At 45.7% G+C, this 15,481-nt stretch overlaps 2 protein-coding genes across 2 annotated transcripts in view; one reads left to right on the forward strand and one right to left on the reverse strand.

The window, feature by feature from the left end:
* Nucleotides 1-9,686, reverse strand: part of LOC137301371 (uncharacterized) — a 37,990-nt gene extending 28,304 nt beyond the window's left edge. The window contains exon 1 of the mRNA XM_067970827.1: nucleotides 9,424-9,686. The gene's annotated coding sequence lies outside the window, so the exon portion shown is untranslated. The remainder of the gene's footprint in view (nucleotides 1-9,423) is intronic.
* Nucleotides 1-14,212, forward strand: part of hmbsb (hydroxymethylbilane synthase, b) — a 14,627-nt gene extending 415 nt beyond the window's left edge. The window contains exons 2-10 of the mRNA XM_067970705.1: nucleotides 4-67; nucleotides 1,972-2,049; nucleotides 2,707-2,782; nucleotides 6,272-6,385; nucleotides 7,160-7,270; nucleotides 9,820-9,939; nucleotides 11,293-11,346; nucleotides 11,431-11,517; nucleotides 13,588-14,212. Coding sequence (XP_067826806.1) covers nucleotides 4-67; nucleotides 1,972-2,049; nucleotides 2,707-2,782; nucleotides 6,272-6,385; nucleotides 7,160-7,270; nucleotides 9,820-9,939; nucleotides 11,293-11,346; nucleotides 11,431-11,517; nucleotides 13,588-13,761 — 878 coding nt within the window. The 3' untranslated portion in view covers nucleotides 13,762-14,212. The remainder of the gene's footprint in view (nucleotides 1-3; nucleotides 68-1,971; nucleotides 2,050-2,706; nucleotides 2,783-6,271; nucleotides 6,386-7,159; nucleotides 7,271-9,819; nucleotides 9,940-11,292; nucleotides 11,347-11,430; nucleotides 11,518-13,587) is intronic.
* The last annotated feature ends 1,269 nt before the right edge of the window (nucleotides 14,213-15,481 follow it).

Consider the following 15,481-nt stretch of genomic DNA (forward strand, 5'->3'; position numbering starts at 1 on the left):
TAGTTCACTCTCTGAAGGACCTGCCGACCACTCTACCCCTTGGGTTTACAATTGGAGCCATCTGCAAGTGAGTGACTTCAGATCGAATAATCTCGATTCGGGTGACACAGTCTGATCAAACTCCTCAAATAAACAAGCACCTAAATTCCAGTTGTGTTCAACACATAAAATTAATTCATGTTTCTTTGACCAAGCTTTTGGTCATCCGTCCTAATGTGGCTCGGTGTCAAATTTTGTTTGAAAGTTGCTCCTGTGAAGCACATTGGGACATTTTACTACACTAAAGGCACTATATAAATGCAAGTTGTTGTTGTTGTTTCTCTCTGATCTGCCCGGCTGAGAGGGAAGGCTGACAATCCACTCCTGGCCCCTGACTGCAGTTATTCGGACTGGCTGTTAGGAGGTGCTTTAAAATGGCTCCGATGTGATTATCCATTTTTTTTTTACTCTTTTTCTCTGTGGAGAAGCATCTGGTTTTTGCTCAGTGTCTCCGTACAGCAGCAGGGCCGGGATCGAACATTGTGTGGGGAATTTAGACTGTAGACCGACAAGCCAGTGTTCTGTGGTACACGCGGTACAGCTCCAGCAGTCTGAATTACTCAGCCTCTTCCCCCCAACTTTTATACATCCTTTAAATACAGGGGAGCAGTTTAATTGCTGGTTTGATTTATACATTTTCAACCTAATTGAGGTCACAGGAAGGCTGGAGTGGAAAATATTATACTGGGGTAGGATTGGGGCTCCTCTGAAATTGAGATTGAGCCACATTGTTGGGAGTTTTACTATCGAACCCCGTGCTGTTCCTGCCCTGGGAGTGTTTGATGGGACAGTGTAGAGGGAGCTTTACTCTGTATCTAACCCTGTACCTGCCCTGGGAGTGTTTGATGGGACAGTGTAGAGGGAGCTTTACTCTGTATCTAACCCGTGCTGTACCTGCCCTGGGAGTGTTTAATGGGACAGTGTAGAGGGAGCTTTACTCTGTATCTAACCCTGTACCTGCCCTGGGAGTGTTTGATGGGACAGTGTAGAGGGAGCTTTACTCTGTATCTAACCCTGTACCTGCCCTGGGAGTGTTTGATGGGACAGTGTAGAGGGAGCTTTACTCTGTATCCCTGGCTGGATGTTGACACTGGGTGCCCGAAATGGAAAAGCTTCTGCTCTTAATCCATATCCCTCCTCTTGATTCTTTAAAAAAAATTGGGCGGGACCTTCCATCCCCTGGAGGTTGTCCTGTCAGCATCTGGTAATACAGCTGTTGGAATGATGTGAATGCAGTGTGGGCATCCGTACAGTATCTTACATTTAATTTCCCCCCCCCACCCCCTCTCTGTGGGCATATTGTTCCCTTTTCACTGGCCCCCCTTCTCCATGTAAACTATAAACCCTGAGGAAGCAGTTAGATATGTTTTGCAAATGAAATTACTGTTTTTCACTGCAAATAATCTGCAGACAGTAAATTCAGATTTATAATCACAGTTCGAATCATAGAAGTTTACAACATGGAAACAGGCCCTTCGGCCCAACATGTCCATGTCGCCCAGTTTATACCACTAAGCTAGTCCCAATTGCCTGCACTTGGCCCATATCCCTCTATACCCATCTTACCCATGTAACTGTCCAAATGCTTTTTAAAAGACAAAATTGTACCCGCCTCTAATACTGCCTCTGGCAGCTCGTTCCAGACACTCACCACCCTTTGAGTGAAAAAGTTGCCCCTCTGGACCCTTTTGTATCTCTCCCCCCTCACCTTAAATCTATGCCCCCTCGTTATAGACTCCCCCACCTTTGGGAAAAGATTTTGACTATCTACCTTATCTATGCCCCTCATTATTTTATAGACTTCTATAAGATCACCCCTAAACCTCCTACTCTCCAGGGAAAAAAGTCTCAGTCTATCCAACCTCTCCCTATAAGTCAAACCATCAAGTCCCGGTAGCATCCTAGTAAATCTTTTCTGCACTCTTGTTACAGGCGTGAAATTCCTTTCGATGCTGTCGTTCTGCATCCGAACAATGTGGGGAAATCCCTGGGCACACTGGCAGAGAGGAGGTAAGGCACTAATGCAGGTATACGCTTCACTGTGCAGAGGGGGATCTTTGCTGCGTTAACATTGCCATGCTGGTTTCAGGAGAGCGAGACTGTACCAGCCTCTTGGCACCATTCTCCCATCGGACGCTGGGTAGAAATGGAACCAGTCAACCTGGCAACACTCAGGCCGAAGGATGGCACAGGGGTCATTAAACAACAGGTCATCAGGGGCGGCCAGAGCAAGACGAGTCTTGCAGTTTCTATTTCTAAGCACGACCACTAGTGAGAGAGCCCAACGTTTGCTGTTGGCTGAAATTTTATATAACGCAAAAGGGCCGTGTCAGTAATTTCCGGGGTGAGTGACGGGGTTAGCACACCTTGGGCTGTCCAGGTCCTGCTCGTCTGCACAGCCCTGGCCAATGGCACTCCCTGGCTATCCCAGCAGAGGGCACTCCTGGGCTGATTCTAAAACCTGCAATTGCATGCAGTCAGCGGATAAATTTACTATTGTGTGTTCTTCCTTCTATGCAACACGGAGGTGAGAACTGCAGAAGTGTGTGCCACGTACAACACAAGGTGCACAGCGTGACCTGTGTTGATTCAGCTTTTTATTTTTTGATGGTCTGAAACCTGTTGTATAAGATTACTTTGAGTTTTTATCTCTCTCTCTCTCCACAGCGTTGTGGGAACTAGCTCTTTACGACGAGCAGCTCAGCTCAAAAGGCGATTTCCTCACCTGGAATTCAAAGATATTGTATCCTTTTATTGTTCAAAGTCACGTTAACAGAATCACAGAATGACTTTCTGTGTTCTAACGTTCGGCCCATCCTGCCTCTGCCGGCTCTCTGAAATAGTTCTCCATTTAGTCTTATTCCTCTGCTCTATCCACGCACCCGTTGAAATTTTTCTTTTTCGAATGTATATTCAGTTCCCTTTTAAAAGCTATTATGGATTCGGCTCCCACCTGCCCTGGGAGTGTTTGATGGGACAGTGTAGAGGGAGCTTTACTCTGTATCTAACCCTGTACCTGCCCTGGGAGTGTTTGACGGGACAGTGTAGAGGGAGCTTTACTCTGTATCTAACCCTGTACCTGCCCTGGGAGTGTTTTATGGGACAGTGTAGAGGGAGCTTTACTCTGTATCTAACCCTGTACCTGCCCTGGGAGTGTTTTATGGGACAGTGTAGAGGGAGCTTTACTCTGTATCTAACCCTGTACCTGCCCTGGGAGTGTTTTATGGGACAGTGTAGAGGGAGCTTTACTCTGTATCTAACCCTGTACCTGCCCTGGGAGTGTTTTATGGGACAGTGTAGAGGGAGCTTTACTCTGTATCTAACCCTGTACCTGACCCTGGGAGTGTTTGATGGGACAGTGTAGAGGGAGCTTTACTCTGTATCTAACCCTGTACCTGCCCTGGGAGTGTTTTATGGGACAGTGTAGAGGGAGCTTTACTCTGTATCTAACCCTGTACCTGCCCTGGGAGTGTTTTATGGGACTGTGTAGAGGGAGCCAGCGACCTTGATTAGCAGATAAAAAGTCCCCCAAATCTTTGAAATTGAGGTTGGGTTTGCTTGAATATAAACCATGTTTAGAGTGTGCCCCTGCTGGCATGTTAATAGGACTGTGGTCTTGTTGATTACCACTGTGAAGGTGAATTGTCTCCTGAAGCAAACTGACTTGCACCTTTTGTGGGCTGATGATGTCAGCTGGAGTGTTTTGACGGTGAAGGTGTGTGAAACCTAGGGTTTGAAGAGACTGGCAACTCAGGGTAGATTCATCTCTGAGTGGCGTTGGGGAGATGTGTCTGTGATGCTGGTTGAATCGTGCAAGGAGGGAAGCACCAGGAATGTAACATGAATCAGTCCAGTGTGGTTTTATTACTCCTCTTGGGAAATAAGGAAGGGCAGGTGACAGAAGTGTTGGTGAGGGATCACTTTGGGACCAGTGATCATAATTCCATTAGTTTTAAGATAGCTATGGAGAATGATAGGTCTGGCCCAAAAGTTAAAATTCTAAATTGGGGAAAGGCCAATTTTGATGGTATTAGACAGGAACTTTCAGAAGTTGATTGGGAGAGTCTGTTGGCAGGCAAAGGGACGTCTGGTAAGTGGGAGGCTTTCAAAAGTGTGTTAACCAGGGTTCAGGGTAAGCACATTCCTTATAAAGTGAAGGGCAAGGCTGGTAGAAGTAGGGAACCTTGGATGACTCGGGAGATTGAGGCCCTAGTCAAAAAGAAGAAGGAGGCATATGACATGCATAGACAGCTGGGATCAAGTGGATCCCTTGAAGAGTATAGAGATTGCCGGAGTAGAGTTAAGAGAGAAATCAGGAGGGCAAAAAGGGGACATGAGATTGCTTTGGCAGATAAGGCAAAGGAGAATCCAAAGAGCTTCTACAAATACATAAAGGGCAAAAGAGTAACTAGGGAGAGAGTAGGGCCTCTTAAGGATCAACAAGGTCATCTATGTGCGGAACCTCAAGAGATGGGTGAGATCCTGAATGAATATTTCACATCGGTATTTACGGTTGAGAAAGGCATGGATGTTAGGGAACTTGGGGAAATAAATAGTGATGTCTTGAGGAGTGTACATATTACAGAGAGGGAGGTGCTGGAAGTCTTAACGTGCATCAAGGTAGATAAATCTCCGGGACCTGATGAAATGTTTCCCAGGACGTTATGGGAGGTTAGGGAGGAAATTGCAGGTCCCCTAGCAGAGATGTTTGAATCATCCACCGCTACAGGTGAGGTGCCTGAAGATTGGAGGGTAGCAAATGTTGTGCCTTTGTTTAAGAAGGGCAGCAGGGAAAAGCCTGGGAACTACAGACCGGTGAGCCTGACATCTGTAGTGGGTAAGTTGTTAGAGGGTATTCTGAGAGACAGGATCTACAGGCATTTGGAGAGGCAGGGACTAATTAGGAACAGTCAGCATGGTTTTGTGAGAGGAAAATCATGTCTCACGAATTTGATTGAGTTTTTTGAAGGGGTAACCAAGAAGATAGATGAGGGCTGTGCAGTAGACGTGGTCTACATGGACTTTAGCAAAGCCTTTGACAAGGTACCGCATGGTAGGTTGTAACATAAGGTTAAATCTCATGGGATCCAAGGTGAGGTAGCCAATTGGATACAAAATTGGATTGACGACAGAAGACAGAGGGTGGTTGTAGAGGGTTGTTTTTCAAACCGGAGGCCTGTGTCCAGCGGTGTGCCTCAGGGATCGGTGCTGGGTCCGCTGTTATTTGTTATTTATATTAATGATTTGGATGAGAATTTGGGAGGAATGGTTAGTAAGTTTGCAGATGACACCAAGATTGGTGGCATTGTGGACAGTGAAGAAGGTTATCTAGGATTGCAACAGGATCTTGATAAATTGGGCCAGTGGGCCGATGAATGGCAGATGGAGTTTAATTTAGATAAATGTGAGGTGATGCATTTTGGTAGATCGAATCGGTCCAGGACCTACTCCGTTAATGGTAGGGCGTTGGGGAGAGTTATAGAACAAAGAGATCTAGGAGTACAGGTTCATAGCTCCTTGAAAGTGGAGTCACAGGTGGATAGGGTGGTGAAGAAGGCATTCGGCATGCTTGGTTTCATTGGTCAGAACATTGAATACAGGAGTTGGGATGTCTTGTTGAAGTTGTACAAGACATTAGTAAGGCCACACTTGGAATACTGTGTACAGTTCTGGTCACCCTATTATAGAAAGGATATTATTAAACTAGAAAGAGTGCAGAAAAGATTTACTAGGATGCTACCGGGACTTGATGGTTTGACTTATAGGGAGGGGTTGGATAGACTGAGACTTTTTTCCCTGGAGAGCAGGAGGTTTAGGGGTGATCTTATAGAAATCTATAAAATGATGAGGGGCATAGATAAGGTAGATAGTCAAAATCTTTTCCCAAAGGTAGGGGAGTCTATAACGAGGGGGCATAGATTTAAGGTGAGAGGGGAGAGATACAAAAGGGTCCAGAGGGGCAATTTTTTCACTCAAAGGGTGGTGAGTGTCTGGAACGAGCTGCCAGAGGCAGTAGTAGAGGCAGGTACAATTTTGTCTTTTAAAAAGCATTTGGACAGTTACATGGGTAAGATGGGTATAGAGGGATATGGGCCAAGTGCAGGCAATTGGGACTAGCTTAGTGGTATAAACTGGGCAACATGGACATGTTGGGCCGAAGGGCCTGTTTCCATGTTGTAAACTTCTATGATTCTATGGTGCCTGTGTGTTTCTTTAACAATTTTGATCACAGCGAGGCAATTTGAACACAAGACTAAAGAAGCTTGAGGAGAGGAATGATTTCAGTGCCATTGTACTTGCAGCAGCCGGCCTGCGGAGAATGGGCTGGGAGAGTCGCATCAGCCAGGTATGGCTTCTAATAACGTGTGGGACCCTGCTGGGTAAACCTTGTGATAAAGCTTCTGATCATCTTCCTTCTCTTTCCTGCTTCCAAACCAGCGGGCCTCTCTGAAGCATAGTGGGTGGCAGTTTGATCAGAAATGCATTAGTCCACCTCCCTTTTTATTAAGTGCCCCTCTCTTGGGGCCACACTGAAGCACACTAATACAAAGTATAAGATTGGAAGCAGTATCAAAGGGGCAAATCTCAACATCACTTCATCACACTGTAGACAAGAGGCACAAACTGCTGAAAAATCCAGACCAGCGTCCATATGATTTACGCAGAGAGATCGATGTGTGAACTGGACTCTGGATCGAGCAGTGAAATCATTTGAGAAACAGCTGGATGTTGCGATGGGGAATTGTAGGTTTTAGTTGTGGATGGGTGACCTGTGATGGGCCGAGTGGCCTTAATGAGCAGCCGGTGCTGCCCATTCTCACCGGTGCTGTGCAAGGGCAGCAAGTTTCCATTCTCAGGTTGCTGCCCTTTCTATATTCCAGTGACGGAGCAAAGATTAATGCCTGATTCCTTCGTCCTGATCAGCTCTACTGCTGGAACAATGCTTGCAGTTTGCAGATGCAGTGATGAGAGGTTTCTGTTGGTGTTTTATTTTCCAAAGCAGAGTACCAACCGTTTTCCTCCTGTTCACAGTCACAGGCAGGGAAATCAGGTACTTTAGTTGCCAGAATGCTCCTCTTTGCACAAAGTGGCAGTAAAATTGATATTTTTTTTCTTGTAGATTCTGGAGCCTGAAGATTGTATGTATGCTGTGGGCCAGGTAACTGAATTACACCACACTGCTGCACAATTAACGTTTTTGCTGGACAGAACCGAGGTACCAGGTTACCAGGTTAGAGGTTCTACAATAGCCTCACAGTGAATGTGTGCATGTTCAATATGGCCAGTCAGACAAAACATCAACTATCTTCAAATTAAAGAAAAAATGACTGATGGTTATTAATGAGCCATTGCACCTGATGATATTAATGTGTACCTTATAATGTCAGTAAGTCTGTAACCGGGCAGGTGCGCTGTTTACATGATGCACTGTAATCTTTTACTGAAACGGCTTAATAGTGGACGGGAAAGGAAGTGAGCTGCAAATGGCTTCCAATCCCGGAGAGGCTCGCAGGCTGGTCAGGGGACTCGGCCCGCGTTACAATAAATGGCACTGATCCTGGATGCGGGAGATCCCTCCCTGTAGCTGAATAGATCCGGAGGGAAGGAGTCCTCACCTGGCGACCCTTTGCTGGAGTGAGAAATTTGACAGATTCCTGAGTTGGGTCAGGAAAATGTTATTTATTTTCCAGAAACTAATCATAAATACTTAAGTTCATTGGGACCTCTCTTACAATCTTCTTTCCAAATCTTTTCAGTAGAGATGTGCACTACTTTATAATATGTTTATTTTCTATATATCGAAGGTACCGCCCAGAGCTGGTCAGACTGATGTCAGACTTTGTTACAATGCAAACCAATCTATAAAAGCCAGGCATTTTATTCTGGAGCCTGAAATTTACAGGCTATTTACTGACCTTTGGCCTCAGGAATCTACAAGTGGCTGCAGGGGAACACTTGGGCAGTCGCCTTAAAGGGAAAGGCAGGGTTAGCAGCTAAACATCACATCTGTGCTCTAAACCCTAAAGTACCAATGAGCAAATGCTACAGGAGATGCTGTCACTTTTCTAAAAAAAACCTTTCAGCAATGTCCTGCATTTAAAGTTGTGACTTGTCAAATATCTCCAAGCACTGAACACAGTGGATTACTTCTGATAGTGATTTGTTAAGTGGGTGTAATCATATATTAAATAGACATCTAAAGTATACTTTAAACAAAATGTTCTGCATCTAAATTTTACTTTTCCATTAATAAAATGCTTGATTACTAAATTTTTGAATGTTCACAATCATTGTTTTGTGTTTCTGAAATTACCAGTTTTATATTCCAGTGTAGTCTTTGTGCCATTTTCAGTCCCATTACAGACCGTTCAGCTTTTAGAAGTCACTTATTGCCCTGCCAACCCACACTGCAGCTCACGCATTCTACCTGTACAAATCACCGTGGACAATTGGAGTTAAAAACACAAAATGCTGGACGTACACAGCAGGTTCACCAACATCTGGGAAAAGAAAAGCAGGTTCATGTCCAGGATTTGTGTCTTTATCAGAACTCAGAGCAACCAAATTCTAAAGAATCTGCAGCAGAGGTGTTCACCTTTTTTCAGATGCTGACTGACCTGTTATTTCCAGCATTTTCTCTCTCCATTTCTGGCATTTGTTTGGAAACTTTGACAGTTTTGTATTCCCATTCTTATAGAGCTGCTTTGTAAAATCAATGATTGCTCTCCTCCAAATCTGTGACATCAATGAATGTCTCAATCTACAGTTTGAGGCAAACGTTTCTTTCATTGTTCGTCAAAAAGAGACATTTTCAAATCCACCCACTCCGTCCTTCCTCTGAAATCTTTCCCAGCTACAAGCCTCAGCTCGTCCCCACCACTCTCCTGACTCTGGTCCACTCTCCACCCCTGTTTTCTCTCCTCCCCCCCCCCCCCCCCGGCCATCACTAGCAGAGTCTTTAACCGTTAAGGCCCTGCTCTCTAGTGTTCTATTCCCAGATTTCTGAGCTTCACTACATCTCTTCCATCTTTAAAAAGTCTGCTCAAAACCCCTCTCGTTGACCATGCATTCGACCATCTGCCCTCACTCAGTGTTGTCCAATACGTTAGCCACATGTGGCTATTTGGAAATCCAGATGTGGCTAATTGCATTTCTGATTAGTAAATAAAAACTGAGTATTCGAAGTCTCTATCGACTGTTAATAACGAGGGGAGGGAGTCAGAGGTGGAGTCTTCGGGCAGTTTCATTCAGATGATTTTACTGTGCAACATGAAATGTGGTGATCGCACATCATCGCCCCACCCCCTTCTATATTATTACAAATTATCAAAACACTTCATTAGCAGGATTTGATGTTATAAATTGCTAAACACAGCAACTCACCAGCTTTAAGGAATGTGAATCTGCTTATCCTTCACCTCTCATCTTCACTGTTTCCAACGGCAAATGGCATTAGCAGGAATGTGGCCGCTATCTGCAGTGGGGACTGTGCCTCCTTGGTTACTGAATGGCGGGAGATGTTTGTTAAGTAAATACACGCGTTTGAAGAACGTTTACTGGATTATGTGAGGCGTTTTCTGCTAAAATTAGCACGAGGCTAAATCAATGTTGCCATAGCAACACCTGTGGCTAGTCAGTGATTTCTATTGGACAAATGCTGCCTTAACTCCCCCTTCCCCACATTGCCTGCCGGTGCCTTAGGAGGTCTCACTAAGTAAAGGGTGTTGTATAAATCAGGCTGTTGTTGTTAAATGTATTTATGTTGCTATGTGTTTCCAGGGTGCCCTGGGCGTAGAAGTGAGAATGAATGACTCGGATATCCTGGACATGGTGTCTGCTCTCAATGACACAGAAACAGTCCTGCGCTGCATCGCTGAGCGTTCCTTCATGAAGCACCTGGTACAGTTAAAAATACATAAAACTGCTGCCGTGCTCCAGAAATCACCTGGTTCTCAGCAGTTTCCAGCTTACAAAACTGTGGAAATGTATAGTCCACTTGGCCATAGGTGAGGTGGCCGCCTGCTGCGATAAAGGGGCAACCTGAAACAAAGTCATAAAATACTGGAAGTAAGCAGGAGGCCAGTCAGCATCTGAAGGAGAAAGGCAGATTAACATATTGGGCATGGCCTTTGAACCCAAAATGCTAACCTGTCCTCTGCATTTCCTGTTTTCTTTGCGAGCCTGCCGTACCATTCATGCTTTATCCTCTGCTTCCACCCCTATACCTGTGCTTGTCACTGGTGGTGGGCCTTCTTGAACCACTGCAGTCTGAGTGGTATTTTTTGTACCGGTTTGATACAACTGAGGAGCTTGCTAGGGCACTTTATAAGAACATAAGAAATAGGAGCAGGAGTAGGCCATTCGGCCCCTCGAGCCTGCTCCGCCATTCAATCAGATCATGGCTGATCTTCGACCTCAACTCCACTTTCCCGCCCGATCCCCATATCCCTTGATTCCCTTAGAGTCCGAAAATCTATCGATCTCAGCCTTGAATATATTCAACAACTCAGCATCCACAGTCCTCTGGGGTAGAGAATTCCAAATATTCACAACCTCTGAGTGAAGAAATTTTTCCTCATCTCAGTCCTAAATGTCCACCCCTTATCCTGTGACTTTGCCCCCTAGTTCTAGACTCTCTAGCCAGGGGAAACAACCTTTTTTTTATTGGTTCATGGGATGTGGGCGTCGCTGGCAGGGCCAGCATTTATTGCCCTTGAGAAGGTGGTGGTGAACCATCTTCTTGAACAACTGAGTGGCTTGCTCGGCCATTTCAGAGGGCAATTAAGAATCAACCACATTGCTGTGGGTCTGGAGTCACATATAGGCCAGACCGGGTAAGGACGGCAGGTTTCCTTCCCTAAAGGACATTAATGAACCAGTTGGGTTTTTATGACAATCCAACAGCTTCATGGTCACGTTTACCGATTCCAGATTTTTAAAGCTGAATTCAAATTTCAGACTGCCCGGGGTGGGATTTGAACTCACGTTTTCTGGATTATTAGTCCAGTAACAGAAGCACTGCACTGCCGTACCCGCATGTATTGGCCGTTGGGGTGGTATTACAGTTGAACCCGATCCTTTCCTCATGCAATGTTCATTCACTTTCTAGTGGGAGTTACTGCATAGTGATTTTCCCCGACTTCCCCTCCTCCCCGTCCTCCCCCCACCCTCTGGTCTAGTCTCCGTTGTATGGTTGTGAGGTGGGGAGATTGTAAAGACACTAATCGACTCTCTGTTCCATGTTTTGTGCAGGAGGGAGGCTGCAGTGTACCTGTTGCCGTTCACAGTGTCATTAATGGAAATCAGGTAACGCTACTTTCAATGATTGACATCTTTTTGCATTTTTTTCTTCAAATCTATATTCTAATTCTCTGAATCCTTCAATTGCAGCTCTACCTCACAGGGGCAGTGTACAGTCTCGATGGGTCAGACAGCTTGAAAGATACGATGCAAACGAGTGTATCCACTCAAAACCAGGTATATCCATAATCTAGCACTCCCAGTGCAGTACTGAGGGAGTGCTGCACTGTCGGAGGGTCAGTACTGAGGGAGCGCTGCACTGTCGGAGGGTCAGTACTGAGGGAGTGCTGCACTGTCGGAGGTGCCGTCTTTCTGATGAGATATTATACTGAGATATTAAACTGCCCTCTCAAGTGGACGTGAAAGATCCCAGGACAATTGCAGCAGTAAGAGAATAGGACATTATTCAAAGAAGAGCAGGGGAGTTCTCCCTGTTGTCCTGGGCCAATATTTATCCCTCAACCAACATCACTAAAACAGATTATCTGGTCATTTATCACATTGCTGTTTGTGGGATCTTGCTGTGCACAAATTGGATGCCGCGTTTCCTGCATCACAACAGTGACTACGTTCCGAAAGTACTTCATTGGCTGTAATGACGCTATATAACTGCAAGTCTTTCTTTTGAAATCCAGGATAGTCTCACAGTTCCCAGGCCCCCCCACCACTTAAAGAGCCTAGAAGCTCCCCAGAGGGTAATTGCATTGCTTGATGTGAAACTGAGGCAATAGTAGAGTCCTCCAGCTGAGACGTTAGAAACTGGAGCCCTTTCTAGTTGTTCCAGCAGATGTTTCTTTTGGCACGGCCACGGTGCTGGTATTCTGGATGAGATCAAATGTCCTCATATTGCACTGTCATGGGGTATTTCAGCAAACTCTGTGAGCACTGAAAGGGGAAAGGAGGTCATGCTGTAAAAGGTGTAATCACAGGTGGTGTTGGCCTGATGTGGACTCTGAGACATCCCCATGTCCCACTGCACAGCTCAGCAGCTGGATGATGAAACCCTGCAGTAGGATGGCCAGTGTTAGCACAAATTATCCTGGCCAGTGTTAGCACAAATTATCCTGTCCCTGCTACTCAACTCAGTTCAACTAAGGATTCCTTTAAAGAGGGAGTCTCCACATCAGGATCCCAGTGACGGTCAGTGTTGGAGAATAGATAAGATGTTTTTTGCCTCTAGTAGTGGTGTCAAGAACTCCCAGGTTGGCTATAGCATGGGTTGGACGCAGGAGAACGCTCCCTTTGTGATGTTGCATCAGGCAGTCTCAGGTTATATATTACAGGGATTAGATGCAATGTAAATCTGTCCCTTTACTGCTCTGAAAAACTGATTTAATCCCTACTGCCCTAGTGTGACATTTTCATATCCACCTCTTGCATTTATATAGCACCTGTCCTCGGGCCATCCCAAACGGCTTCACAATTACTTTATAGGTAAACATGGCCGACATTTGCACAAAGCAAAGTGCCACAAACAGCAGGGAGGGATGGACGGGCAAGATGAGTGGGTATCGATGGGTGGGTATCTGGGTGGGCACCGATGGGTGGGCATCCATGGGCGGGCATCCATGGGTGGGTATCTGGACGGGCACCGATGGGTGGGTATCCAAGGGCAGGCACCGATGGGTGGGTATCCATGGGCGGGTATCTGGGTGGGCACCGATGGGCGGGTATCTGAGCGGGCACCGATGGGTGGGTATCGATGGGCGGGCATCGATGGGCGGGTATCTGGGCGGGCACCGATGGGCAGGTATCCAAGGGCGGGCACCGATGGGCGGGCAGCGATGGGCAGGTATCTGGGTGGATATCGATGGGTGGGTATCTGGGCGGGCACCGATGGGCGGGTATCCATGGGCGGGTATTGATGGGCGGTTAATCTGCTTGTGGTGATGTCGGTTGAAAGAGGAATGTTCACTCAGGACAGTTGGACCATCCATCTGGACAGGTCGACGGGGCCTCGGTTTAACGTCTCATCCAAAACATGGCATCTTGAACGGTGCAGCCAGCCTGCGTTATTAGCTCATGCCCTGGAGTGGAGCTTGAACCCACGACCTTTTGGCTCAGAGGGGGGAGAGAGTCCCACCAACTGAGCCACACTGGCACTTAAACTGAGTTTGTCAGTCTTACCCTGTGGGTTCACCCCCACTCGAGACTGTGACTGGAATTCAATTCTAAAAATGTTCTAGAGAAATTGCAACCCCTGAAACTTTTCAGTGCAAAATGGCCGATCTCTGTGCTTCCTTTCAGGATGAAGATTGCAGTGATGATGATGTTCAACACGTCGGGATCACGGCCAAGAGAATACTGCGCCACTCTCAGGCAGCGGCAGAAAGATTAGGGGTGGATTTAGCCAATCTGCTGCTCAGCAAAGGTGCCAAGGAGATCCTGACTGTCGCTCGGCAGCTGAATGACGCAAGATAATGCACTGTCTTATTGTCAAACATAAGTGAATATTATGTTGTTATTTAGGCATTCATAATGTTATAAATACACAGTAACCAAAGGAAACAGGCAGTATCCCTTTCCTGTGGCTTATGTAAAACATTCCCCATTTTATTATACTCTGACCTGCTTCTAAACAGCCCCCTGACCACAACGGCCTGGAATTTCTGCTTTGGGCACAAATTGCACCCAAAAATTGCGCTGGCACATTTTACGCTAAAATGTATTATCATCATACCGTAAAATCTGCCCGGAGTCAGCGCACTTCAGCAGCTTAACAGAGCGTAATCGTTTATTATTTTTTGCAATCAAAAATAATCATTGATACATGATGTATTTGGGAGTTAACATGGTGCAGTTTTATTAATGCTGCTGGAAATGGGTTTATCACTAAAAAGAAGCATTTTTAATAAAGGTGTCCAGTCCTCTGCCTGTGAGTAACCTGATTTAAACTCACTGAAAATGACTCAAAAAAACCTACACTGAACCATTTCCTACCTTCCATAGGTGTACACTAGTCAGTTTCTTAGTAAATTTATATTTTTCACCATTTAAAAATGTTTAATCTGTGCCAATCAGTGCCTTTGCACCTAAGAAAATAAGTGTAATTTTAAACCCTCAGCAGGCGGGAATTCACCGCCCTCATTGTTTCACGCCGGGGAGGCCAGTTTTGTGGGTGGGGCCGGTTTCCCATGACATTTGGAGGGCGCTCCAGTATTGCTGTATGATCTGGTATCTAATCCACATCTTCATGTCTCGTTCCATGCTTCTAGGGATAGGGGAGTGAGTTGTTACCAAAACAGCAGCAGTGATATCGAACAGTTTATATGCAGCTGTAACTTACACACAGGGTACAATTCAAAGTTGCTTATTTCGAATTGAAATCATGTTTTAAAAAAGTCGCCTGTGCTGTTTTATTTAATTTGTACTACAGAATAATTTGAATTTTCTTTTGAACGAAACCCTGCTTTGAATGAACAGGAGTAGACAGTGTTACTGGAATCAGACTGGGTGCCCAGGTTACCCTCACTCCAGCATAGCCTGTTTTGGTTTATTGTCCCTTCTCTTCCTCTCTGTTCTAACCCATTAGTGGAATTCCTACAGGTCCAATATTAACAATTTCCCCCTCCCCCTGATGAGAGTGGGGTGGGGGGAGTATTTACTGCCCGTTGCCCATGCTGTTCCACAGATTGCCCCATATCGTGCTCACTGCTGCTGATGAGGTGACTGTTGTAGCAACAGGACCTTTAAATGGAAATGCTGCACAAGAGAATCAGTGATTTTCTTTTCTCCCTCCGCGTGATCCAACATTCCCTGTGACTCTGTTCAGCTCACACACGGACAGCCTGCTCTTTCTCAGTGTACGTGGGCCGTGCCTTTAAAGTTACCCGTGTGATTGAGGAGGTTTGTAAGATTCCCCAAGAGGCAGTGCAGAGAGTGCATGGAATTGAGGCAGTTAATGTCTGGCCGTGCTCACACACAACACACGAGGCCACACAGAGACTGACTGATAAATCGACAAATTGAATTAGACCTCAGCTGGATAGGTTTTATTTTTCTTAGTAAATTTACTCAATGTTTTAACCCTGTAAATGTAAAGACTTTTGACCTCAACAAAACCCTTTTCTGAAGATCATTCATGTGGTGCAGTACATTAGTGAGATTACCCCATCCTCCCCTTAACCTCACTCACTGGGGC

This window comes from Heptranchias perlo, chromosome 33 (assembly GCF_035084215.1).
Source record: "Heptranchias perlo isolate sHepPer1 chromosome 33, sHepPer1.hap1, whole genome shotgun sequence".
Lineage (NCBI taxonomy): Eukaryota > Metazoa > Chordata > Chondrichthyes > Hexanchiformes > Hexanchidae > Heptranchias > Heptranchias perlo.